The sequence below is a fragment of the Aspergillus uvarum genome (assembly GCF_003184745.1).
Source record: "Aspergillus uvarum CBS 121591 unplaced genomic scaffold BO82scaffold_15, whole genome shotgun sequence".
NCBI classification, from domain to species: Eukaryota; Fungi; Ascomycota; class Eurotiomycetes; order Eurotiales; family Aspergillaceae; genus Aspergillus; species Aspergillus uvarum.
In genome coordinates this window covers 21,458-46,790 of record NW_020291312.1, presented here as the reverse complement: position 1 = coordinate 46,790, position 25,333 = coordinate 21,458, and the positions used below count along the sequence as shown (strand labels likewise).

The window sequence follows — 25,333 nt, the reverse complement described above, 5'->3', positions numbered from 1 at the left end:
GATGTATATATCAAGTTCCGTTTTCCGTATCAACAATAAACAAGGTTGAACACAGTACATTCGAGGTGTCCTGTAACTAACTCCACATGTAGCTCAACCCAAGCAGTCAAACGAACACTATCCCTGGATACAGACTATAGCGGACGCTGGCCCAATTCGCGTCCTCCCGGTCGTCCGCCCAGACGGCTTCGAGCAGCTGCCGCGCTTGGAGAATGTGCCCCCAGCCCAAGGTGCTCTCCATCACCATCAGTCGTTCCTTGATGCCCATCCGTCGCTCCATGCTGCGGCTGCTGGCTCCGGCAATCACCAGTGGGAACAGCAGACTGCCCTCGACGGGGCTGCCGTAGGGAATGGCCCTCCCCGCGGCTACGATGCCAGCGACGGCCTGTTCGACCTCTGCATGGTGAGGATCGTAGCCGTCGACGATCTGATGCAGTCGTAAGCGGATCGCGCACTCAAAGGCGCGCGTGGCCAGATGCTCTACTTCACTGCCCGGGCGGACTGCTTCGTACTCCCGGCGCCAGGTGTCCAGGTGGGCGCGTACATGTCCAGCGGCCGTCCGGAACCCGATTTCTGACAGGTCGTCAATGCGTCGGCTGCGGTGCGCTGCCAAAAGATTAACCCGACCGAGAGACTCTAGTAAGCTCGTAGGGAGTCCAGATATCGTGTCCCCTGATGATGACGACGTGCTGGCGGCGGCGGGGAGATAGGATGGGAGAGATGACCCCAAAGTAAGGTCGGTCAGGCGCTCGCCCGCCCGTAACAGCGGGGGCTTACACCGGGAGATGGTGGACATGGAGTCTAGGTAGTGGAAGAGCTGAAGACAGAACGTGCCTTCGCCGCTGGAGGCAAGCCGGTGCCGATCGATCGTGCTGAGTAGGCGCCCGGCGGCTTTGAGGTGCCACTTCCAGGCGCGAGAGGTGCCTTCGAACAGCTCCGTGAGACACAGCAGGAGGATGGTAGTGCAGGCTTCAAGGAAGGATTGCCGATTCGGTCGGCGACTGAGCAGATTGTTGACTTGCGACAAGGCTGTTATGGTCAGTATGTTACAAATGATACATCAACCAGGATTGAGTGTCGTTGTTATGGTTGTCGATAATACTTGGTAGACTTACCCCGTCCTTGTCGCGTTAGGGCTCGATTCCAGATTTGGGGATAGACGCGCCGCCAGTGGCAGCCACTCAGCCCTAAGAGGGCGCTGGTGAGCGTCTCCGAGGCCGCGGCCATGGGAAGCAACGTCGCCAGAAATGGGTTAGCGGTGGAGCTCGTCGTGGACCGTGACAGGGCTCGGGCAACGACTTGGACATAGTGGTTGAAGAGACAGCGATCGTCGTCATTGTGCAGATGGGCATTGAGCCCGCTGTCTGGGGTTGGCGAGACGGGTCCGAGGATCATCTCCACATCGATCCAGGAGGGCGAAAAAGGCGATATCGGATCATCGCCGACGGATGATAGGAGATGATCGGAAAGCGGGATCGGATCGAGCTCTGAGATTGGATCTGAAACGGAAGACAGGATGAGGTCGTGCGCAGTTTCGGATAAGGGCATCCCAGGAGGCGACGGCAGCGGGGAGACGATCGCTGGTGGCGGAGACCGTGTCCTGGGGGCTTTCCAGTGACATGGTAGGTTCAACCGACGACAGTCGCTACATCGAGGTCTTTTCTCATCGCACTTCTTCTTCCTATTGGCTGACAGTCAGTACGGTGGGCATGCTCATGATGGATGCAGTATCGTCTTACCGCGCCTTGCAGGAGACACATCCACCCCGGGACCGGGAGGCTCTGGGCCGGCGATAAGCCAGCGACTGGGCTTCAGAATTTGGCCTCCCGGTTTGTTGGGGCTCGCAAATGTGACCAAGGCCTGGGTAGTCAGTACTAAAGCACCCCATGATATCGAAGAGGTACAAGCATACGTGCGCAGCGAGAGCAGGGCGAGGCACCGTCACAGCGTTGTTTCTGTGCCAAGTCACCCCAAGATCAGTCTCAGATGGAGGCAGCAAGCCAGGGAGAGACTCACAATCACTGCGCATCGAGCGCAAACACGACCCGAGGCAGCCATGATATCAATTTGTTTGGGGGAAAAGGGTAGAAGCGACGGAGGGGTGTTACGTCCGAGGGGTTATCAGTTATCAGGGCGGACGCGACGGGGAGGGGTTCGATAAGCGGTAGGGTCAACGAATGGGATATCAGTACATTTGTTAGTGCATCCTACTGATAACCGAGGCGGGGATAAGTGGATGAGTATCCAGCTGCTGGATGGAAACCAGCAAGACAGACTGCAAATCAGTGGCGCTTTGCATTGGTTGATTGGATTGGTGATCTCGACTTCACTTCTATTCGCGCTATTCCAGGCACGGTTAGGAAGGGCTTCTCCCCAATAAAAATCTGGGCTAGAATGCGGGGAAGTTGAAGCCACGTTGACATTAGTACTTGCATTACTTTCGTTTCTCTTCGACAGCCTTGGAGTGCTGTCCTGGAAGATCCATGGTTGAGAGGGATACCTGGGTCAACAATTCGAGCAGCTGTTGGATTGTTCCCTGGGGATCATATCCGAACAGAGCGGACAAGGGAGTATGTCTGATGTAAAAGTGATACTCTACAACTTAGCATATTCGACTCGAGGTCCGATTCACTTCTTTCCACACGTTTTGCGGCAGCCTCAGCTTCATCTGCTCCGTAGTATGTCTTGATTGCGCTGTGGATAGCCCTGAGGGCCATCCCAGGTGTGTCTAGGTCACGTGATGTATACCGTTTCCGGATGGGATCACAACTAAACACCAATGAGAATGACGAGATTCACAGCAGAATAAAGACACAAGAAGTATAACAATATAAGTATCGATATCTCTCTTTATATTACTATTGTATGGCTGACCCGAGTCTCACGATTTTGTTAGTCAAGGTAACTTGTAACCTAGATCTACCTGTGCAGTACCCATGACACAACTAGATCTATAGGCTCAAGACGTCTATCCCTCCCATGAAGAAGCTTTCACCTTATGCTCACTGCATTAAACTACTTGGTTCCTGTGATCAGCTATGATGTCAATATAGAATATACTTTCATCCTTCCAGGCGGCAGTGTGGTGCCACTGACACGGAACTATCATCATATATATTGTAGTCCATAACTCGACCTCAAGGAGGGTCGAAAACAAAATTTTGTGGACAAGAGACAACAACAGAAGTCAGGAGGTGGGTAAAGCGCGATATTCTGTAGACTCGCACACATTATAAGATAGCAAACCTAAAGTTTGAACCCCTATTCCTATGGTCCTCCTACACTGTCCCCCACCGAACAGATCTGCTGCAACACATCTGGAGCTAATCAGTAGCATCATCCAACCCTCGTAGTGACGCGGCTCAAAGACCAATCGCGTGAGTGTCGCAAAGCTGGCCAGGGACCACTCCATTGAGAGAGTGGGGCACGGAATATAATTTCGGGCAGTCAACTACTATTCCAACTATAGTGACGCTGGAAGTGATAAACCTATTCTAACCAGCCTTGGCTATATTACTACTATGCATTGCTGAAGCTTCGCATGACAAGAGTTTGTATCGAGCTTGTCACGATTACTGACCCAAAGCCTTTCAGGAACCACTCTCTGCGGGCCAATGCCTCTTCCAATGTCAATATTGATATCAACTGAGGAGAGGCCGCTCAGAGCATATGTACTGAGGCTGTGCTGATTTCAAGACAAAGACCAAGTACTGCCATCGCCTTCTTAGTCTATATCCTTGGGGATAATGGGGCAGAAAGATCATCCTGGTGGTCTGCAGTTATGTGCAGTACAAGAATCGGCCTAGTTCATAAATCCCTGCTTCAGCTACACTTTTAAGCCTCAACGACGACACTCGGTCTCACATGCTTTGGGGCTGGCCAGGCTGAGGATATCGAATGATCTTTACCTGGGGGCTATACAGGGAGTTCAAAACGCCGCATGTTGGGAAGACCCGGCCGCTTCGATCGATCGAGCAACGGAGGGATTATGCTTAAGCTGAGATGATTCCTTTCCGGCTCTATCGTGCCTTAACTGACTATTGTGATCCTTTGAGCTTTGAGGGAAGGGAGGAGCATCATCATCAGCACGGCCGACAATGTCATTGAGGCTATTGAATCGAATGGTGCCATGCGTCCCACTGTGGCGGGGCCCAGCACTTTAGCGGCATTGGCCCCCACGCCCCACTAACTGCGCCGAGGCCGTATTGATGTAATGTGGTATCGTGGTATTGCTGTTTTATTATCTTATCGTACTAGATCATTGTTGGTTGCCCTCTTCTCTAAGCCTAAAGTATCTTGCGGCCTACGACTAGTACGGCACGCTGGGGCAAGGCATTCCGGGATAATGCACCTTCTGTGAGGCGAGACTTAGGGCAACCTTATATCTGTTCTCTGCCTCCCATTTTTCCTCACCCAGAGAAATCAAACCACAAAACCCGAATTGTCCCCAGCCATGTCACCTCCCACAAATAGCTATGCGCTGCACCGGAACTACCACTCCTCCGCTCGGTAAAGCAGAACTCCACGGTCGCCTGGGCCTCCGAGAGGCAGTGGCATAGAAAGACTGACTCCCCTCATCTAGGTTAAACGCCCAGAATCACCTCTGGAAGGATGCGCTGGGCTACAGCCTGCATCCGTGCATCGGGCTGACCCCCGACTCGGCCCCGCGCATCGCCGACATTGGCACGGGCACGGGCATCTGGATGATGGACGTGAAGCGCGAGTATCCTGCCGCGCAGATCGACGGATTTGACATCTCGTTCGCCCAATGTCCGCCGCCGGAATGGCTGCCGGATGGCGTCCGGCTGCGCGAGCTGGATCTGTATGAGCCGCTGCCCACCGAGCTGGAGGGGATCTACGACGTCGTGCATCTACGGTTATTCTTTGTAGTGATTCGAAACGATGATCCCGGTCCAGTGTTGCGGAATATGCTGCGGATGCTGAGTGAGACTTTACTTTCCTTTAATTTCTCCTAACTCCCTTCTATTCGCGCACTCTTTCTAACCTTTCTGTGAAAAATACCATAGAGCCCGGTGGGTGGCTGCAATGGTCGGAACACAACTACGAGTCGTGGTCAGTGCAGTCGGTGGGCGGCCGGGAGACCCCCGCTTTGGACGAGATGATGAAGTTGATGAAACAAACGGGCCTGGGACGGTAAGCAACCCGATCCGCGATGCTAATCAATCCCCTGCACGCACAGGCACCGATACGAATTAATGCTAACCGAATTGCGTGCTTAGCTGGGTGCCCGGTCTCCCCGATCTCTTTGCGCAGCATGGGATGGTGGACGTGCGCAAGGAACTGCATCCGTGCAGCCCGCACAGCCGCGTCTACTGGAGTCAACTCCAGTTCAACTCCAACGAGGAATACAGTTATCTGGCTATGGATAACAGTACGTCGGAGGCGGCCGGGCCGCGTCTGCGCACTCTTATCGGTCAGGCTGCGGACGAGTGTCGCCAGGGGGCGGGATTCGACTTTACCCTGGAGGTGGCGTTAGGCCGGAAGTCCGCAGGGGAGGCTTACTAGGTAATTAATATATTATCAAACCAATAGGACAGAATTTGTCTGCACGTTTAGCACGTTTAGCACGTTAGCGCGATTAACGTGACGCTAGTCCTTTTAGGGCGTGAAGACTATATCGTACAGACCCTAGCGTGCAGACTATAGTACGCGAACTATAGCCTGCAGAAACTAGCACATCAACTAGCACATCAACCAGCACATTTAGGGCCAGGCCAGCCTAACGTGATTGGGGCAAAGGCCGGAGGGACCAGAAGATGATGAACTGAGTCAGTAATAAAACATTACAGAAAACGGTAGCTAAATCAAGGCACTTACGAGTGGATTAAGCCCGGCCACGAAAGAAGTCGCAACGGTATACGAAGAAGAACGTGTGCAGGACAGTTAGGGCCGCGTTGATAAGGCTGGCGTGTCGCCTCATCTCTTCTCTCCCCTCCTCTCCCCTTCCCCCCACTACCATCAGCTGCAAGCCTTTTCTGATGATTTTTTTCCCTTTCGACAGACACGCATCATGACCATAGAGACCCCCAGTCCGATACTGGCGCTGGCCCGTCAATTAGAGGCCGCGACCAGCACCCCCGGCCAGCTCCCCCCCGCCAGTGATGCGGTACACTCGCGACTACTCGCAGCGACGCGTAATCTCCTTACCAGCCTGGAAACCCCCGAGAGTCAATTGATGCATCTGGCTAAAGCAGTACGTTATCCGATTATTCTCTGCCTTTCTTTTCCCGGGAGCCATGTCTGAACCCGCCAGCCTGTGGCCCACGGGGTGTTGCGCGCCGCTCTGCGCATCCGACTGTTCGAGCGCTTCGACGAGGGGCTTCCCACCGCCACGGATCTGGCGCAACGCTGCGGCATTGATGTCGCGCTTCTTGGTAGGTGATGGCGTGCTTGGGGTGGGAGGATCTTCTTTCGACTAATGACGAGGGGCGGGGCAGTGCGTCTCATGCGAACACTGGCCGCCATCGGCATCTTCACCGAACCCAGCCCGGGTGTCTACGCCCATACCCGACAATCGCAGACTCTACGCCAGCCCCAACATCGGGCTGTGATCCAGGGCATGTGCGTAATTCCCCCCATACCTGGCAGTTCTTTCAATCTCTCGAAACGCTGCCTACCCTGCTAATCAATAATTGGTCGATCGTAGGGCCGAGACAGCGACGCTGATGACGGCGCTTCCTGACTTCCTCGAAACCCACCAGTGGCAGAACCCGGTGGATGTGCAGCCCACCCTTTTCGGTTTCGCCCACCACACCGACCAGACCATGTTCGAGTGGCTGGAGTCGCAGCCCGAGCAGCGCGCCATCTTCGCTGCCTTCCAATCCAGCACCGCCGCCCTCGCTGTATGCCAACTGCAGCCCTTCCTCCGCAGCCTGCTCACGGCATCCTCAAAAAACCCGTCAGACGATGAATCCAAAGCAGTCACGCTCGTCGACGTGGGAGGTGGACGAGGCGCCGTGCTCCGCCAGGTCAGCGACGAGCTGGATCCGCCGCCGCGCGGTCGCATTGTGCTGCAGGACCTGCCCCAGGTCTTGAAGGGGGTGGACGGCGGCGAGCGCGTTGAATTGATGCCCTACAACTTTCTTCGGCCGCAACCCGTTCGCGGTATGACTTCCCTTAAGGCCCCTCCCCGCCCTCGATGACAATATCCTTCTCTCGTTCATCTGTTGATGATTATATCCTTCTACAGGAGCCCAAACCTACCTCTTCCGTCACATCTTCCACAACTGGAGCGATGGTGTGGTCGCGACCATTCTACAGAATACCGTGGTCGCGATGGGTCCGTCCTCGCGACTGGTCATTGTCGACCTGGTCCTACCAGACGCAGGCGGCGCGTCACCCTACGCGGCCTTTTTGGATATGAGCATGATGGCATTCGGGGGCATGGAGCGCACGGAGGCGCAGTGGCGGGGGATATTGGGGCGGGCCGGGCTGCAGGTCCGCCGCATTGAGCCTTTGGATGCGCAGACCCCGGGATCGGACCACGTTATTGAGGCGGTATTGGCTTGATAAACGCAGTCTACGCGAATGGAAAATCTTTTTTGAACAAAACGAGGAAAAAGATTGAATCACAAATGCTTACAAGTGTCCGAAGAATCAACGTCATGTTGATATCAGTTCATTCGTTTGTATCTACAGGATAAATATTCTTTTATGATAGTACATCGATGCCGTTAGCTCGACGGACCCCTCACGCCAGGTTCTGTTTCACAAACGCAGCCACCGGGACAGGATCGACCAGCCATGGGGAATGACCTGTGGGAACGGTGTCGGTGGTGACTTTCGCCCCCTTGGCGCGGGCCTTGTCTACCATCAACTGCTGCACAAACAAGGGAATGGCGCGGTCGTGCTCGCACAGCAGATAGGCGCTGGGGATTTGGGTGTAGGCGGTGCTGCGGGCAGGCGAGTTCTTGGTCGCCCAGGCGTGCGGACGCAGCGTCTGGGCCCACTTCTCGCCGTCGGCGACGTCGTGGAAGAAGAGGCGGTAGGGATCGACGGCGCTGACGGTGCCGTTGGCTTCCTGCGGTTGGGGTTAGCATCCGATCGGATTCGCCAATGGACGAGACGATCGACTCACATCGCGGTCATACCAGTCGGGAGCCACTCCGCCAAAGGCTCCGATAAGACTCTCGCCGACCTCGGGGATAAATGCCGAGATGAAGATCAATTTGGTCACTCCGCCGGTCGCGCCGGCGGCTTGTCGCTCGGCCGTGCTGAGGCCGTCCAGCGCGCTGTTCACGGGTAACCCGGACCAGCTGTGTGAGATGACCACCACCTCCTTACCCGCATTGGCCTCCTGTTCGACCAGATTGCGGAGTGTGTCAATATCAGGCTGCAGGTCTTGAACGGTGGTGGCCTGTTGAATGGAGGGGAAGGCAACGAGATGGGTAGTGTGGTCGGGGAACTGGGCGGCCAGGGGCTCAAAGGCTGTGGGCGGATACCAAGCCCCAGGGCAGAAAATCAAGGTCGGGTTCGAAGAGGCCATCTTGGAGTAGGGGTTCTAGACAATGGGAACAGGATGCAGTTGGATGACGAAGGTGGAAAATGGCGAGGAGGAGGACGAGGAGGAGGAGGAGGATGGCGCGGGTGGGCGGCGGGCATTAATGAAGTAAAGTAGGGCTAAATCAATTCCCCGCCAGTCAGCGGTTGTTGGCAAGCCAACCACCACGTGTATTGCACTTATCACACCATTAGCTTAATTAGCTTGGCTCTTAGTCTAGTTACAGGACACAGTCCCTTCACCTGCCCGTCCGTCCGCCTCGGCCCCATTCATGAGTCTCTTTGGGCCCATTTGGGTCCATTGAGGGGAGGGGGTCTCCGTTCCGTGCCGTGCCATTCGCGGGCCTGTCCGACAACACCGGATTCAATCTAACGCAGGATCCCTTAGCTGCAGGGGCCAGTCTGTTGGACTGACTTGGATTCAACTTGGGGGCCAGACTACAAGGCGTACAATCAGGGCCCACTTTTGGTCTCCCGAGGGGGGCCGAAGTCAGAAACACTGGTAATCTGCACATCAGACAATGGAACGTGGGAAGACAAGGTAAGATAGACATTCTGCACGTTTCCCTCCCCCATCTTTTCCTTACACTCCCCCCCCATCCTCCGCCTTTCTCATTTCCTCTCTCCTTCCCTCTTTTTTACATCATATAGTCTGTTTAAGTCTTGGTGATCTTTGCGCCTTGGTCACTTTGGTCACTTTGGTCATTTTGGTCTTCTTGACCGCCACGACCACCATGACCACCGCCTCCCTCTCCCAGAGTGCCCAGAGCCAGACCCTGGGCGCCATCATCCCATTTGCCGTCTTATCCATCATTGCCGTCGTCCTCCGTTTGCTGGCCAAATCACTGACTCGGCTGCGATTTGGCTTGGATGACTATTTAATTATTGTGGGATTGGCTTGCTCGTTGGGCTGCTTCAGTCTTTCCACCATCAGTCGGTTGCCCTCGTATTCCGTATTACCCTGGAACCCTCGAGGTGTTCTGGTTCATTAACACGCGGAACATGCAGTGGTGGGACTGGGATCAGGCCGTCATCTGGCTGTCGTGTCCACAGGGAACATCCCCAAATATCTCAAGGTTTGTTTGTGCTCCTCTTCGCCCTCTGTGCCTTGCTTGAATGCAGCGCAGTCACTCATCGCTGACCGAGCGCATCCGCGGTAGTGCATGTATGCGTACCAGATGGTCTACACCGCAACCATCCTCTCCGTCAAGCTGTCCATCCTCACCTACTACGTGCGCATCTTCCAAATCCGCCCCTTCCGCGTCGCCGTCTACGTCGTCGGTAGCCTGGTCGTGGCCTGGGCCGTCATTGTGTGGTTTATCTCCATTTTCTCCTGCCGGCCGCTGAACGGCTTCTGGGACAAGTCGGTGCCGGCCACCTGCGTCAGCAGCAAGGCATTCTACGTCGGGAACGCGGTCCCCAACATCTGTACCGATGTGATGATCTTGATCCTGCCACTGCGCATGGTTTGGGGGCTGCAGACCACTCGCATTCAGAAGGTCACTCTATCGGCTATCTTTCTCCTGGGAGGCTTGTTCGTTTCCCTTTCTCCCTTCCCATCTGCAGTCTTATCAATGCAAGTGCTAATAGATGGACGGGGCTAGTGTGGTGGTTTGCAGTTGTATTCGACTATCGACGCAGTTCAAAGTCGATGATCCAGATTTCACCTGTGAGTCTAGTTCGTCCAGTAGCAACTGGAAAAGAGCAGAAAAGCTTACACATCACCAACAGGGGCCATGAATGGCACCGTGATCTGGACCTCGCTCGAGGTCTCCTTTGGCGTCATCTCCGCCTGCCTGCCCACGATGCGTCCGATTGTCCGCTGGGTCATGCGAAATCTGAACATCGAACCCACAGACACGTCCAAATCCTCCCAGCGCTATTTCCCCTCGAGCCACGTTACCGGGCGTGGGTTCGAGACTCTGTCAGGTTCCGGGGTCGACCCCCAGACACATCAACTACACACCACCGCAGTTCGCAGTACCAGTCGGACGGAGAGTACTAACGGCGAGGAGTTGTTGCTGGGGCAGATTCAGGTTAAAAATGAGGTCCGATTCGAGGCTGAGTCGGTATAGGGCTGGCGGAGTTGTAATGGTCTTTCTGTATATAGTAAAGTTTCGTATCCAGTGTGGTCGAAATGCGTTCTGGTCCGCTTTCTATATTGGCGCTGTAGCCTGTTCAACGCGTAAACGGGGTCCTGGATTGACCCCCAGGCATTTCAAATGACATCCTCGGCGGCTTTGGAGACCGTCCGCCCGGAGAGCGTGTCCACCTGCATACTAGGTATATTAATTGCCCCATTAATATACCATTATCTGACGCCAATTGGATAAGAGTGGGGCAGTGAATGTGGTCTTGAGCCGTATGGCGAAAGCCGGCCCCTCTTGTGTGAGCCCACGGCCTATAAATCACACAACACCCCTATCTGGCCTCTGCTCCCCTCAGTATCTTTCCGCAGTCTTTTCTCGACCCCAATTATGCTTATTTGTCATTCTATTCCGTTGTGACTTTGACACAGACAGTCTTTCCCGTTCTATTCCTGCCAATGGCCCATCCTGTGTCCTACTACTTCTCCCAGCGGTGGCACACCACCCCGCTGCCTCGTCTGATCGATGAGCTCGCTGAACTATGTCCGGACCAGCCCATGGTCTCTCTTCTGCGCAACAAGAACCAGCCGGGCGAAGGATACCGTGACTACAGCATCCAGGAGTTTTCCCGTGCTGTCAACCGCGCCGCGTGGTGGATTGAGCAGCATTTGGGACGCGCCCCAACCCCCTGGGCCACCCTGCATTATGTGGCCCCTCAAGACCTATCGTACTTCATCATCACGTTGGCCGCAGTCAAGACAGGATATCAGGTGAGCAGACGCAGATGCATTCCCTTGCTAGAGTACAATTTGAAGATCGCTGACACTATCGGCCGACGCAGACCCTGACGTGCCACCCCAGCGCAGACGTCGACACGCACCTGTCGCTCATGGAGCACACTGACTGCCAGTTGCTGCTGTATCCCCCCAGTGGACACACATCGGCAATGCAGAAGGTCAACGCTATTCGGACCTTCAGGTCCGGACTGACAGCACTTGTCACCCCTACGCTGGAGGAGTGGCTGGCCGCTGGGGGACCCACGACTCCCGTTTACGCTTTCAAGCCAACGTTGGCAGAAGTGCTGCACGATCCCTTCACCGTTATCCACAGCTCTGCCTCGACGGGGCCTGCCAAGCCCATTGTCTTCACACACGCCACCGTATATCTGCAGCCGGTAGGGTTCCAGAAACTACTGAATCCGAGTCCTGTCAACTACGAGCAGTGGCGCGGCCAGCGTGTCGGGGTGCTGACGCCTCTCTCCATCGCCGCGGGCCTGTTCCCCTTCCTGGGCATGAACTTCTGCTTCGATCTGACTTTGGTTCTTCCCGCCGTGACGACGGGGCCTGGTCCCTCCATGAACGCGACGCTGATGGACCAGCTCCTGCAACACGGCGACGTCTTTGCCTGCATTCTGGGACCCAAGACCCTGCCCGAGACGTGCGCCACCCCGGCTTACGCCGCCAATTTATGCCGCGTGCGCCAGCTCGCCATCGTCGGCGCCCCCTGCCCCCCCTACCTGGCATCGCAAATCACCGCGCACACCCAGATCACGCACATCTACGGCTCCTCCGAGTCCGGCACGCTGCCCGCCGAGGTGCTGCCCGACCCGGCCGACTGGGCCTATCTGAAACTCAGCCCGGATGTACCGCATGAATACCGCCCCGTGTGCGGGCCATACCACGAGCTGGTGCTGTTGCGACGTCCCGACGCCCCCGCCCAGCCTGTCTTTGCCATGTTCCGCGACTGCGACGAGTACCCCATGGGCGATCTGTTCGCGCGACACCCCACGCAGCCCGACTGCTGGCGCTACTGCGGCCGTCGCGCGGACCTCGTGGGCTCCCCGCCGCGGCGTTTCCTGCCCCGCGACATGGAGTGGATGCTGGAGGCCCATCCCGCCGTCCGCTGGGCCTTGATCGCCGAGGAGCGCCACGGCGGCCTTGCCCTCTTGCTGGACCTCCAGCCGGACGCGAAACGTGCGCTTCTTCCGACCGCAAATATCTGGGACACGCTCCAGCCGCTGCTCGACCAGGCAAACGCCTTGTGTCCTATCCCCGCCACCCTCCGCCGCGACCTTGCAGTCTTCACTGACCCGTCTCGGCCCCTGCCGCTCAGCGTCAAGGGCAACCCACAGCGCGCCCGCTCCCTCGAGCTCTACCGGGCGGATATTGAGACGGTGTTCGGATCGGTTGGGGGTGCTTACTAGGTGGTACGCTTTTGCTCTTCTTGCGAAATGTCCCGTTCATTTGACGACAGGGTGTGGCAATGAAGCTTTCCGTCTGCTGCAGTGGACTTGGCCACATGGATGCGGCCAACTGGAAGATCAGCCTAGGTGCATGTTGCATTACGATCTGGAATCCGAAGTCAAAAGAACGACGCAGGTGGTTTCAATGCTCCAACACGATGATATAACTTTTGCAAGGTGGTTCAGCTTATACAGTGATGTAATTTTGTCCCGGATTATCTGGTATCTTGTCGTGTTGACGAACCCTAACTCACGTGCTCCTCACTTGACACACCGCATCACTTCTTCTAGGCTCTGTGGGGACTACCGTTAAGGGCATCTCGCGAATATAAGATATCCGTATCATTAATTCGACCAAGCCGCAGCATAAAATATGTGACAGTAATGTCAGCTTGAGCCAATATTATCGCTAGATACAAGATTTGCTTCATCGTTATCCGCGACCCCAGGACGTGAGAATGATGAATGCACTAGTGATGAGGATCATGTGAAGACAATCTTATTCTAGCATATGCTTGGACGTCATTTGAGCGGACTTTTCATAAGATCGGAACTTCGGGTTACTTTCTCTAAATAGCACTCTATCGAGCAACATGGTACACAGTGCAAAAACGTATTGTTATTACAGAGCATCATCGTAACGGCCGCTTACACGGGTTGCCCCTCATCAGGTTGGAGTGTGTCTTTATTGTCTAGCGCAGATGTTATGGAACTGCTGAGTCCCATGTTAAGTGTTCTTCGAGGCATATGCAAAGACCTTACATCCTGTCTTCGGCGTGGACTCCGCGATGCTGTCCCCGACTCATCCAACCATCCAGTGCCCTCCCTCTCAGTCCTAGAAAGCCGGATTGGCGTTCGTGAGCAGCTGCACGAAGTAGGCCTACACCACAATCCCATCAGTTAGTCCAGTCTGCGTCATCAACGTGTATGAAAATAGGTAACATACCTGGAACCAGGTGCCCGCCTCCGGCGCCGGCTGCAAGGCATCACTATATCCGCAGTGGGCGTCGTAGCGGGTCGCCGAGCTATCGGAGGTGCCGTCGCTCTCGCCGCCGGGCTTGACCCAGACGAAGGCGTCGACGAGCGCATCGCCCGTGTTGGTGGTCGGGCGCACGCCGAACCCGGTGTTGATGACGTTGCACCAGTCGCCCCAGGCCTGTTGGCCGGTCGGCTGTTTACCGTTGCGGCCTGCATTTAGGAGTTCATGTTAGTATTGCCAGAGGGGGGGTGTGAGCGGATAAGGGGCTGGCATACCGGTGTCGACGATGAAGTGGGCGTCAAAACCCTGGGCGGAGAGAAGCGGGGCAATCGCTTTGATGTACTGCTGCTCGTCGCAGACGCTGTTGCCCTGGGTGTAGGAAGGGCAGGAAGAGATGGTGAAGGCGTTGTAGTTGGCGACGTTGGTGGCCAGGCCGCGCACGGCGGCGGGGGAGCTGGCGTTCTTGTAGACGCTCGCGTACAGGTTGGCGGCCGGTTGCTGGTTTGCGGGCCAGCCGAGCCAGCCGGCGTGTCCTGTAATCTTGGTTAAATTTGGTTGGATCTATGTATTGACAGGACGTTTTCTGGGAAGGTGAAAGAAAAGGGGGGTCTGGGGGTTCTCCCCAAGGACGCTCGCGAGGGCACCTTACCAGCATCAAGATACATGGCCACGTTGGGGAGGTTCAGCTGCTCCAAGGCATAGTTGGTGCATTCGAGGTAGGCGCTCTGGGCGTTGGCACATTTGGCCACGTTGAGGTTGGTCACCAGGTTGGCGAGACTGTCGGGCTCAATCACCAGAATGGTGTGCACATCGGAATACTGCACGAGGACCTTGCGGATGGAGTCGATGTAGGCCTTGTAGTTGGCCACACCGTTGTTGGCAATGGAGTACTCGCCGTTACTGGCCAGAGCGGCGCAGTCACGGTCAGGGAGGTCGTACACCACAAATTGGCCCGCGATCGGGGGATTGGCTCCAGCGGCATTCTGGGCTTTGATGTCGGCCAGGTAGGTGGCCATCGTCGGCACCTTGGCGGCCACATCCAGCCAGACGAAAGAAGGCACCTTGGCCGCGGCTGTGGCCGCTGCCTGGAGCGAGGAAAGTGTCCCAGTGAGAGATGGAATGGCCAGCGACGCCACTTCGGAGGAGTAGTAAGGGTTCACGTAGAGCTGGTACCCACTGAACGGGTTGCCACTCGCGCTGGCCGTGGTAGTAGCCGTGGTCGTCGAGACGGTGCCGGTAGAGGTCTTGGTAGTAGACGTCTGAGAAGCAGAGCTCTTGGTAGTAGACGTCGTGGTCGCCCCAGCAGTGGTAGTAGTCGTCTTCAAGGTGGTAGAGGTGGCGCCTGCTGCTGGCGTACACTGAGCGTAGTCTAAAGACCATGGTCACTTAGCTGTCAAAAGTTCAGATCCACACAATACCTACATTCATTCACGGTGGAGCATGTTGCTCCTGCCACGCAGCTGGTGAGTCCGGAATAGCCCTGACCACCACATTGTCCGTACAGGGTTTGCTGGGCCTGGATTGCGCATGGCAGCAGCGCCGCTGCGAGAGACAATGTATAGCGCATTTTGACACGAGAGACGAGAATACAAAACAGTAACAGTAAATAGAGGAAGCGGGCGATTTGTGTTGCACTGCTTTCACTGTTCAGTGGACGGGGAGGAGCAGGACTTTATATGTCAATTCCACGGGCTCACGGATTAACTGCCGCGCTTCCCTGGGACGCAGCGCCGTCTTCCGTGTCTGTTCCGACTCTTCGTTCTGAAATATGAGGCTGGTCGGAATGACCAGGAATTCCAAGGTGCCCCGATGCTCACCCGAGGAAGCCCTACTCCGTTCTCGATCGGGATAGAGGAGCCGTCGGCAGTATATTCCTTATCCCTGCCACAGCTGCAGTGCAAGTATACCCTGGAGGTCAAGCCACGAGATTGAATCCAATCATCGGACAGCATCGGTGGGTGGCGCTGAGACAATCCCAAACCGGCGCGGAGCGCACGCAGAGGGATCACGGGTGCCTGAAGAAAGCTGCGTGCAACCCCACATTTCGGCAGTTGCATATAATGAGATACGCAGGGTCCGTGGAGTATTAACTTGGCTGGTAGTAATTTCCAGTGACGGCGTGACGGCCCGTTCAGCCTGTATTGACTGTATTTCCTGTATTCTCGCTACCTGCATGCAGGTACACAGCAGCCGGCATGAATCCCATTTAGCCGGAATTGCTCGGTAAAAGAGCTCGGGCCAAGGACTGGACACGAATTCTAGCCCTATGCGAGGCATCCCACGGGCATCCCACGGGGTGATCGGTTCGACTCATGGGTCTGCCGTCTCAATTCGGTGCATTGCTCCTGGCCACTGACTGTCGCAGTTTGGCTACGTATCCGCAGTTCTTGTCGCTGCAAGAGTGTAGGAAACGCAAAGCTTGCAACTCAACCATAGCTTTTTTTATTCGGGAGTTGGTCTTTGTCTTCTCCATAGGGCAGTGGGTATCAGTGAGTACCGGAGAGGAAGGTTGGATTCTATATTGCCAATGTACTCGTACCGTGGGCCTGGATGTGATCTAGCAGCTACACAATCCAGACAACCTGAGATTGAATGCAAACCCTTTGAATTAGCCATTGCTGGAACCAGATAAAGAGTTAAAGTTAAATATTGGTGATTTCTAGGGTATATGATGCTATTCATCATTATCGGCTTCCTGCTGTAGTCCGACTAGTTCGCGCAGCGCGGATTTTCTTCTTCCTGCTGGCCGCTATCTCTCCAATCTCTCAAGGACACGATCTTCCCATAACACCATTCCCATCCTAGCCGATCCCTCTGCGTCACCGTGAGCGCCCCCTCTGCTGCCTTGAGGAAACTAGTCGACCAGCCCTTCATCCACCAGTAGTCCTTCTCATAGCATTGCAGCAGCAGGGCGTTGTGAGTGAGCACCCAAAGCGCCACGGGCTCATGGCGTCGCAGCCGCGCCCAGTACTCCTCGGAGACGTTCGTTGACCATGCGGCGACGAGACGGGTATTCTGTGGCCCTATCACCCGGTCATTGGCCTTGTAGACTGACGTTTGAAGGCCTGAGATGGGCTTCTGGTAGACTAAATCATCGCAAGCTATAGCTTGCAAGTCGTCGAAGAGAGACGTCACGGCTCTCCACGCCAACCCATGGAGTAATGGCGGCTTCATTATCCAGACCCTGTTACTCATTGTCTCCCCCTTCTTTCTCGCTGCCGCACTCTACCTGACCGTCAAGACCATCGTCCTCACCTGCGGTCCCCACTCCTCGCTCCTCAACCCGCAGCTTGACACGTGCCTCTTCATGATCTGCCACGCAATTGGCTTCTGCACACAGTTAGCCGGGGGGGAGGGCTCCAGGTCACCGCATCAAACGGCAACGGGGCTGAGAGCATGGTACGTGCGGGGGACGAACATCATGATCGCAGACATCGCCTTCCAGGCAGCGACGATGGCGGTGTGTGGGGTTTTGACTATCGGTTGTACGAGGAAGTTGAACCTGCATCAGAGAGAGGAGATTGGGTCTGGCCCTTTCGCTGTGGAGCCATTGAACCGGAGGGGGTTTGCGGGCCTCGGGGGGTGTCAGGCGGTGGCTTTTGTGACGGTCTTGATTTGGCGTATCTACAAGTGTATGCTTTTCTATAAGTTTTAGACATAGATCACGTCAAATCCCAAGCTAACATTAATCAGAATCCCGGAGATGGCGGGCGGATGGGGAAACCCCATAATACAAGAAGAGGCTAAGTTTATGGTTCTGAATGGGATATAAGTAACGCCATTTGATTATAAGATTTTATTCTACTGCTAAGTTAGATTTGAACTAGTATGGTGGCTGTCGGATTAATTTTTATAACTATAGAGTTTCTGGGGGCTTTTCTCCGTGCCATTAGCAGTCGTCATGCTCATGGGCAGCATCATAAGACCGTCAGCCAGGTGGCGGAGGATGAATTGGACCTGTGTAAGGGGGTAGACGCCAGAGGTCCGTAGGGGGTAGATTGGTGTCATTGATTCAGAAAAGAGCCCTTTGCTCTTATATAATACTGATTCTATAGTTATGTAGATTAGAAAGTTTAAGGGGTCTAGTAAAGTCTGGCGTTTGTTGCAGTAGATTTAAGATTTCACAAAAGACACAAAAGAAAAAAAATATGCGAGTTATGATCTGCGTCCTCAGTAGACATGACTTCAATGGCAAGAAAAACATACAACAGAAGGGATTCGCTGGTGGTCACCCACCCAACTACTAACCTCCCGGCGTGTGGCTTAAGTACGGCTGAGCGGACGGGAAGCCCTGTTTTCCACACCCTGTGGTCGTATGTGCTTGCTTAGACCACAGAAAAGAATATACCGATTGGTATTGATTGGCCTAAGCACTTGCAAACCTCTGCATACTTAATATAAACCGATCCTTTGGCCGATTCAATCCGATTCGATCCGATTCGATATACCAGACGATATATCAGAAACCAGTAGCTGAGTACAGTATACATCACAGAGAGGTTACAGGTCATGCTTCCTGGCACACAGATTAATGGAATGTAAATGAGGATATATAGATGGAACACTGCGAGAGAAAAAAAAAATGGACAGGAGCAGCACAAGAGAATTGAACATAATAGGCATCGGTGGCACGTGATACATCGCCAATAGGCGAGGTCTATGCTCGAGCTCCAAGCCGATGAGGGAATCTTGAAATAGCAATGAGGTCAAGCAAAGAGATTTGGCGCGAGCCCAAGGTGTCTAGATATGACGTCAAGCGAACAAACATAGGAAAACAAGGTGTCGAGCTGGACATAACAGCGTTGGTAATACATGAAATTAGTGAAAAGAGAGAGAAGCCGAATCAAGAAACTAAAGTCAAGGCCGCGCGTGATCGAGGAGGAACTGCGTAGCCTCGGACCAGCCGGAAGCATCAGCCATCTCCAACACCGTCTGGCCAGCGTCATCGTGCTGCGTAAGATCGGCGCCGCCGCCCTTCTGGACCAAGAGCTGCAGCAAGTGCAGGTCCCGGTACTCGATCGCCTGCATGATCGCGTTCCAATCTCGGTAAGTTTTGTTGGGATCGGCGCCCTTTTCGAGAAGAAGTTCGACCATAGAATAGTCGCCGTTGATAACACGGCGAACCGCTTTGACGAGGGGAAGATGTTCACCGGGGGCATTGGGGTCAGCGCCGCCCTCTTCCAACAGAAAGCGCACAATGTCAACGTGCCGCTCTCGTAACGCGGTCGTTAGCGGCGAGAAGACGCCGCCGTTCTTATACTCGACACTGGCACCCGCAGCCAACAGCAGCTTGATGCTCTCCAGCTGGTTAGCCAAGACTGCCATCTCCATGACGCCCTTGTGGGCGGACAGATCGGGAACCATCGGGAGCAGTCGCTGCAGCAGCGCGGGAGAGCGCACCGCCATACACACCGGCCAATCTTGGCCTCGCTGATTGGGATCAGCCCCGTGGGCTAGAAGATAACTCAGCATCTCGGACTGGTTCTCCCGGATGGCGGTCGTCAAGGCTGTATGTCCTTGGGCGTTGCGGTCGTTGACATTCGCCCCTCCGTGCTCAACCAGCCACTGCAGTGCTTCGGGGTTGTTGACTTGAACGGCCATCTCCACGATCCCCGGCGGTTGATGGAGATCAGCACCGGCAGCCAGCAAGGCTGGGAGGTAATGGGGACGATTATGAGTGATACACTTCCAAGCCGGGTACTCGGAGGCCATGACGTTTGCATCGGCACCATGTTCCAGCAGCAAGCCGACAATGTCGGACCGATCGTCGCGAATGGCAGAGCAGAGTGGCGTGTAGATACCATCCTTCTTAGCATTGGGATCGACTCCTACCTGTAGCAGGATGCGGACCGCTTCGATGTTATTGATGCTGGTAGCCTGCTCCATGAGGCCAGGAGTCTTCTTGATGTCGGCTCCGCCAGTAAGCAACACCCGCAAGCAGGCAGGACGGTAGATGGCCAGCCAGAGGACATGCTCGGGGCCGGGCAAGTTCGGGTTCGCTCCGTGTTTTAACAAGGCTGTCACCACATTTACCTGCTCGCTCTGCACTGCTTCGTTGAGGGCTGTCTTTCCCTGGCGGCCTTTGCGGTTCGGGTCGCAGCCGGCCTCCAATAAAAGGCTCACGAGCTGGGGTGGCGCACGATGATGGATCAGCTCGATCAGTGCTGTGCTGCCGTCCGGTGTCTCGTTATCAGGGTTGCCTCCATGCGCGAGCAGCTGTTGCACCATGCTGATTTTGCCGTTTGCGATCGCGCGGCTTAGCGGCGAGTCCAGCCCCACCTCCGGGGCGTAATTGGCATCGGCGCGGTATTTCAACAACAAGGTCGCGCCATCTACAAAAGACTCTTCCACCGCCACGAGCAATGGCGTCTTGCCCTCCCGATCTGGTGCGTTGGGGTTCGCCCCGAATAGCAGGAGCAGCCGCATCCCCTCAAAGTCCCGCTGATGCACGGCCTCGTTCAGCGGATGAAGGTGTTCTCCCAGATTGGGTGACACTCCACTGTCCAAAAGCTGCTCGAGTAATTTGTGGTTTCGGCCCCGGACGGCGGAGGCTAGGGCGCTGCGTAGTTGGGTGGCACTGGCCGCGCTGGTCCGGCTGGGCGTGCGATGGGGCGGTCGGGGGGACGAATTGTACGCCCGGGTCTGCGTGAGGATCTCCCCATATGTATCGCCTTCAGGGGCCATGAGAGTCTCTGCACGAGACTCCCGCGAGCTCGTCCGAAGGGGTGGACTGTCTGGTCGTGGCAATCGTGGCAAGGGCTCCAGGGGGGGAGACGGGGGCAGATCGCGATCGTGGTGGTTCGAGAGGAGGAGGGAATCGAGGGAGAGAACGGAGGACAGGGTGTCATCGGGATTGGACTGAGGTGGACTGCTGATGCCCGTCGCGGATTGAACGAGTGGCTCCTTCGGAGGCACCGAGGGCACGGGCGATGAAGGCACGGAGGTCATCTGCGTGGCTATGCGCTCTAAGGATTTGGCCTTGTTGATGCCCATCACCGACCGACCTTTGGCCATGCGGTCAAGTGCCGCCGCCAGCCCGGCGTAGCCAATGCCCACCGTTTCGGCCACCAACGGCTGTTCCCCGAGAGTCCAATGGAAGGCCAGGACGCTGATCTGGAGCGTTTCAGTCGTCTTCTGGAGGGACTCGCGGATGCGGCCGAGCTCGTGGCTGGGGCGGTGCCATCCTCGCTGAAGCCTCCCCAGGGCGCCACGATGCTCGTATTGGATCAGTTTCGTGACGAGCTTGTCGAGATGCTGAAAATCGCGATACGCGGCGACGAACTTCTTCGCCACCTCCTCCACAATGACCTCGGGTAGAGCGCGGTTGGCGGCGGTGGAATCGGTGAGGCCCGCGTCAATGGCCCAGAGAGCGCGGCAGGTGTCAAGGAAGGTCTGAGACAACTCGCGAAACCCGTCGGGCAAGTCGTGGACGGTGCTCAGGTAGTCCAGCATGTGCACCGAGATGCGGTTCCCCAGCTGGGTGGCCTGGGCCGAGACGGCGAAGACGGCCTCCTGAGCAGCCATGAGCGTGGGAGCGGAGTGGCAAGCGAGAAAGAGAGCAGAAAAAAATTCACTGGAGTCGGGAGGGGAGTCGCAGGCCGGTTTTATCTAGTTTTGGGCGGGCTCAAGGCCAGTCCAGGAGCGGATCGCAGGCTGGAGGATCATCGTGGGGGAGGGGACCAACCATGTGGCGGATGCAGCTGGCGACTTCATTTCCCCTTTCCTGATGCAATCCGGTGGAATAAATGACGCTAGACTGCGTGGACGGGATAATCAATCTAAACTTCGCCGGACCCAAAGGTTCTCGAGTGCTAGCTGGAAAGTCGGATTGAGATCGACTTGGTTCGAGTGATAAGAGCAACCAGGCCCTGGCAGCACTGAAACCGGGCCCGCCCTCCCACCGGGGGCTCCTGGCCACATCGTGTACAGTGCGATCTGGATCGGGAGAGGGCAGGAACTAAGCCGCCTCCACATGGGGGGTGAATCTAGATCCTGGGTGGGGTTCGCGTGCCTATCGCGGCGCTGCACTGGGCTGGAATGCGCCGCACCGGGAAAACTGGGCCCGATTCCCCACCGTGCTGACCGAGAACGCGAGAAGTTCATTGGGGGAGGAGGACAGGGGGGGCGATTCATGACTCTGGAGTCTGTGATAGGAGTTGTAGCCTGCACGAAGTGTGTCTGGGACTCTAGGTAGTGTAACGGGATTTGCGGTAGTTTGCGCCAGGCAGGCGTGGAAACAGGACGTTGTCGACTCAAGGACTCAAAAAATGGGTTCGTCCGCTTGGCAGGGCGTTGAGCCGTGTGATGGAACGCCGATCGCATCTCGGTCGATGAAATGTGATGGTGTCTCGCCATGGTTGCATCGCGGCAGAAGGAAGATGGGATGATTTCGCCGAGGTTCTTCCCACCGTCGAGGAAGACCTTAGTAAGCACTAACCACGGAACACGCGGTGTGCGTCACGTGCTGCGTTGCATGCTTTGCACCTTTTGCACCTTTTGCCCGCTTTGCCCCCTTTGCATCGGGGCTCGCTCCGCCCCGATTTCGGAAGGTACATTAAAGCCCGGGCCCTGAGTACTTCCAACCTAAGTTACCTAGTAGAAGCGGACTACATTTGCCTGGATGATATATATCATTGATCAGCGATGAGACATATCTGTAAGAGTGCATGGCCTTATCCAGTGAGCGGCTCTCATATCCATGTCGCGCATCGGAGTCATTGACGGGCATCGGCGACTGCTACGCGGGGTCGCCCTAACATATATTTCCTCGTGCGGTCGCAAAAGATCTCCGACATCGCCGCCGGGGAGAACCGACATGTACTCCAGTGCCTTACGCTCCATCTACCAAGACAAACGGATCAATCTAAGATAGGTGAAAATAGATACAGGCAGAATGGTAAGAGAATATACATAGTAGTACAAAGAGCCCCGAGACGGAGGACGCGGTCGTGCGCTTAGTTGCCGAAGCTGAACTCGGGGATGCTGATGGTCGAGACCGTCCAGGTCTTGCCACCGTCGGTGGTGGTCATCTCGCCCGTCACCCCGCTACCCTTGGCCATCGTGTTGATATAGTTGGGGTCCGCCACGTCGAGGATGATCTTGGTGTTGATCCAGGCTAGAGGCATTGAGTTAGCCATGCCCTCAAGTTGCAACAGGCCAGCCAGTAGACACTTACAGTGAGCACCAACAGTGCCGCAGTTGTTCTCAGCACACTCCACCGCGCTACCCCAGCCCTGAGCGTGGCCGTCGCTGGTCGACAGGGTAGAGATGGTCTTGCCGTTGATCTGCACCGTCTGGGTGTAGTTGCCGCTCGCATCATCGAACTTGTCTGAAGGAAGTGTTAGTCTGGGAGCAGGGCAGGGACTGTATAGAGAGCCTTACAGTGCATGGTGACCTTGTCACCCTTGGTACCATCCTCCTGGCCGTCACCGTAGATGGGCATCTGGCTGTAATCTACAACGACAATCGGGTCAGTATCTGGTCCGTCGGGATCATGCAGGATCTCAAGATTGCAGGACACTCACCACCAGTCTTCATCAGGGTATAGGCGTACATGGTCCAGTCCTTCTGTTGCCAGTTGTCGGCAATGGACTGGATCAGGTCACCGTTGGAGGTACCCATGCCAACCCAGAGGGAGGTGATGGCATCAGTCGAGCCGCCGCTGGGACCGTTGGGAAGGACCAGGGTGGAGGTGGCCTCACGGATCCACGAGTTGGAGGCGACGGGGCCGGTGCTGAAGGCAGGGCCCATGGCAGCGTTGACCGTGGTAGCACCGAGGGCGACGACGGCCGCGAGGACTTGAGCGCGAGTGTACATGGTGACTGAGGTATGAGGTATGAAGTGCGATGTGCGATGATCGATCTGGTTCGGTGGTTGACGAGGGAGCACGAAGGTCGCTTTATAGAATTTTGGAGGTGGTTAGACCTCAGCCTTGGCGTCTCCTGAGGGCTGGCTACAGGGAGGGTCTGCAGAAGTCCCCTGTTTGACATTGTCTCGACAAAGCCCCGGAGCCCTAGGATAGAGGAGTTGAAGAATGTGGGGCTATGGGTCTCGAAGCCCTGAGGCCGTCAGCCAAGGCTGAGAATTCATCTACTTCGATCCCGATGACAGGCACCAGTGCCGCAGGCTGCTACGCCAATTTCCCTTTTCGGACCCACCTCCCTCTCTCGGCGCTTCCTCCCGGATATTTCTAGCAGACAGGAAGATTCCTCCGTGATGAAGTTATCACGGTGATTGACCCTGTGAGACCTGGTTGTGTCGAAAGAGATTAATCAGGTAAGCGGCTTGAAGGGGATTCCGCCGAGCCCTTGGCTGAAACCTGAAACCACCGACCGAGGAGGGCCGAAAGACTGCAGGCGCAACCATGCGATTAGAGATATCTACGGCTTCTTGTTGCTCGATTATCATCATCCAGATCTACGCATGGGACAACGTGACCGAATGAGCGCAAACACAGGTCATTATGCTGTCGAGACAACTTGCCGGTCGTCCCTACCTACCAATCTAGCGCAACGGACATACTCTTGACCCTGTGCTTTGACACTACAACATGAAGGCTTGAAGGGTTGTCATGAAACCTAGGAAATCCTCCCGCCTCTACACGCTAACGACTCAGTCGGCCTAAAGCCAAGACTGTTATTCACATATCTTGAACGTGAAGCGCAAAACGGTCAGGCCATCAGGGCTACCAGTCACATGATCGGATGGGGTTTCTTGAGCCCAGTAGCCCTACCTAGTAAGCTGCGAACATGGTCCCATTGGAGTCCAAGTCCTCTGTCACTGGGTATGTTCACTCATGGTCTGTGCAGTAGTTGAGGTCCTTTGATTTAGGTCGACGTCGGCTGAAGTTGAATAGACCATAGCCTCGGTAGGTCTCTCGCGAATCTCGCTTGCACCGGTGGCGAAAAACAAGCACCCAACATCGACAAATTCCTTGTCATTTCTGTTCTCATGCTGAGTAGGCTATCAGCGGTTATATATAACCAAGTCCAGGGACGAAACCCAAAGCTAACGTGGATGCCTTGGAGTGGCAGCTTGCGGGATTTTTGTCCGAGGCGCGGAGTTGCAAATCCCCGGAAAACTTTGTCGCCTCATCTCAGGGGAAATCCACCTCCGGGCTGACCCAAACGAGTGGCAAAGTCAAGCTTTGGCCGAGAATGCTTGGCCTTACCTTAACTACGGTCATGCCTATCATTTACCACTGGTTGCAAGTACTTACTCACCGAAAGCCTGGCCGACAGGACTTTATCGGCCCGAGTCGGAAGCTCACCGGCCAAGTCAAGTCCGAACGAGCTCTCTCGATACCTTCACCGACAATAATGGTAGTAGTAAGACAGGATGACGATTCACAAGATGTGATGAAGTTGTGATACTTTTACTACGACGGTTCGCAAAACAGTTCTCACGACATAGAAAATGGTTTCTATGAATAATCGAGGGCAACCATCCTGCTGTGTCCCACAATGCTGAACCGACGAGGGCTGCCGCCGCGGAAATAAGAAGAAG

General features: G+C 55.5%; 9 protein-coding genes across 9 annotated transcripts; 5 read left to right on the top strand and 4 right to left on the bottom strand.

Annotated features, from left to right (window-relative positions):
* Window positions 1-61: 61 nt before the first annotated feature.
* On the bottom strand, window positions 62-2,083 carry BO82DRAFT_331334 (uncharacterized protein). Its single transcript, XM_025633134.1, has 5 exons — window positions 2,017-2,083; window positions 1,913-1,955; window positions 1,740-1,860; window positions 1,116-1,681; window positions 62-1,029 (listed from the first exon to the last, which is right to left on the bottom strand). The coding sequence occupies exons 1-5, from the start codon at window positions 2,056-2,058 to the stop codon at window positions 107-109; spliced, it is 1,695 nt and encodes a 564-aa protein (XP_025493752.1). The 5' UTR covers window positions 2,059-2,083; the 3' UTR covers window positions 62-106.
* Window positions 2,084-4,383: 2,300 nt separating this feature from the next.
* On the top strand, window positions 4,384-5,595 carry BO82DRAFT_352659 (class I SAM-dependent methyltransferase). Its single transcript, XM_025634756.1, has 4 exons — window positions 4,384-4,509; window positions 4,583-4,944; window positions 5,028-5,154; window positions 5,241-5,595. The coding sequence occupies exons 1-4, from the start codon at window positions 4,454-4,456 to the stop codon at window positions 5,524-5,526; spliced, it is 831 nt and encodes a 276-aa protein (XP_025493751.1). The 5' UTR covers window positions 4,384-4,453; the 3' UTR covers window positions 5,527-5,595.
* Window positions 5,596-5,744: 149 nt separating this feature from the next.
* Window positions 5,745-7,688, top strand: BO82DRAFT_352658 (o-methyltransferase-like protein). The gene is made up of 6 exons (XM_025634755.1): window positions 5,745-5,789; window positions 5,851-6,214; window positions 6,275-6,395; window positions 6,459-6,582; window positions 6,668-7,125; window positions 7,211-7,688. The coding sequence occupies exons 2-6, from the start codon at window positions 6,032-6,034 to the stop codon at window positions 7,528-7,530; spliced, it is 1,206 nt and encodes a 401-aa protein (XP_025493750.1). The 5' UTR covers window positions 5,745-5,789; window positions 5,851-6,031; the 3' UTR covers window positions 7,531-7,688.
* BO82DRAFT_352657 (alpha/beta hydrolase) lies at window positions 7,628-8,607 on the bottom strand. Its single transcript, XM_025634754.1, has 2 exons — window positions 8,099-8,607; window positions 7,628-8,041 (listed from the first exon to the last, which is right to left on the bottom strand). The coding sequence occupies exons 1-2, from the start codon at window positions 8,504-8,506 to the stop codon at window positions 7,712-7,714; spliced, it is 738 nt and encodes a 245-aa protein (XP_025493749.1). The 5' UTR covers window positions 8,507-8,607; the 3' UTR covers window positions 7,628-7,711.
* Window positions 8,608-9,121: 514 nt separating this feature from the next.
* BO82DRAFT_352656 (uncharacterized protein) lies at window positions 9,122-10,647 on the top strand. Its single transcript, XM_025634753.1, has 5 exons — window positions 9,122-9,453; window positions 9,529-9,596; window positions 9,681-10,054; window positions 10,125-10,189; window positions 10,252-10,647. The coding sequence occupies exons 1-5, from the start codon at window positions 9,255-9,257 to the stop codon at window positions 10,593-10,595; spliced, it is 1,050 nt and encodes a 349-aa protein (XP_025493748.1). The 5' UTR covers window positions 9,122-9,254; the 3' UTR covers window positions 10,596-10,647.
* A 337-nt stretch (window positions 10,648-10,984) lies between these two features.
* Window positions 10,985-13,154, top strand: BO82DRAFT_37038 (acetyl-CoA synthetase-like protein). The gene is made up of 2 exons (XM_025637209.1): window positions 10,985-11,377; window positions 11,449-13,154. The coding sequence occupies exons 1-2, from the start codon at window positions 11,066-11,068 to the stop codon at window positions 12,808-12,810; spliced, it is 1,674 nt and encodes a 557-aa protein (XP_025493747.1). The 5' UTR covers window positions 10,985-11,065; the 3' UTR covers window positions 12,811-13,154.
* Window positions 13,155-13,621: 467 nt separating this feature from the next.
* cbhC (putative cellobiohydrolase) lies at window positions 13,622-15,395 on the bottom strand (the record flags this gene model as incomplete). The annotated part of the gene is made up of 5 exons (XM_025633133.1): window positions 13,622-13,729; window positions 13,796-14,037; window positions 14,104-14,361; window positions 14,478-15,197; window positions 15,251-15,395. 5 exons carry the CDS (start codon window positions 15,393-15,395, stop codon window positions 13,685-13,687), a joined length of 1,410 nt encoding a protein of 469 aa, XP_025493746.1. The 3' UTR covers window positions 13,622-13,684.
* A 1,572-nt stretch (window positions 15,396-16,967) lies between these two features.
* Window positions 16,968-17,600, top strand: BO82DRAFT_279250 (uncharacterized protein; the record flags this gene model as incomplete). The annotated part of the gene is made up of 2 exons (XM_025631260.1): window positions 16,968-17,476; window positions 17,522-17,600. Coding segments are annotated over 2 exons (588 nt in total), but the record flags the coding sequence as incomplete, so codon positions are not given.
* A 5,051-nt stretch (window positions 17,601-22,651) lies between these two features.
* On the bottom strand, window positions 22,652-23,680 carry BO82DRAFT_306076 (uncharacterized protein). Its single transcript, XM_025632242.1, has 4 exons — window positions 23,353-23,680; window positions 23,210-23,281; window positions 23,004-23,156; window positions 22,652-22,943 (listed from the first exon to the last, which is right to left on the bottom strand). The coding sequence occupies exons 1-4, from the start codon at window positions 23,642-23,644 to the stop codon at window positions 22,783-22,785; spliced, it is 678 nt and encodes a 225-aa protein (XP_025493744.1). The 5' UTR covers window positions 23,645-23,680; the 3' UTR covers window positions 22,652-22,782.
* Window positions 23,681-25,333: the final 1,653 nt, after the last annotated feature.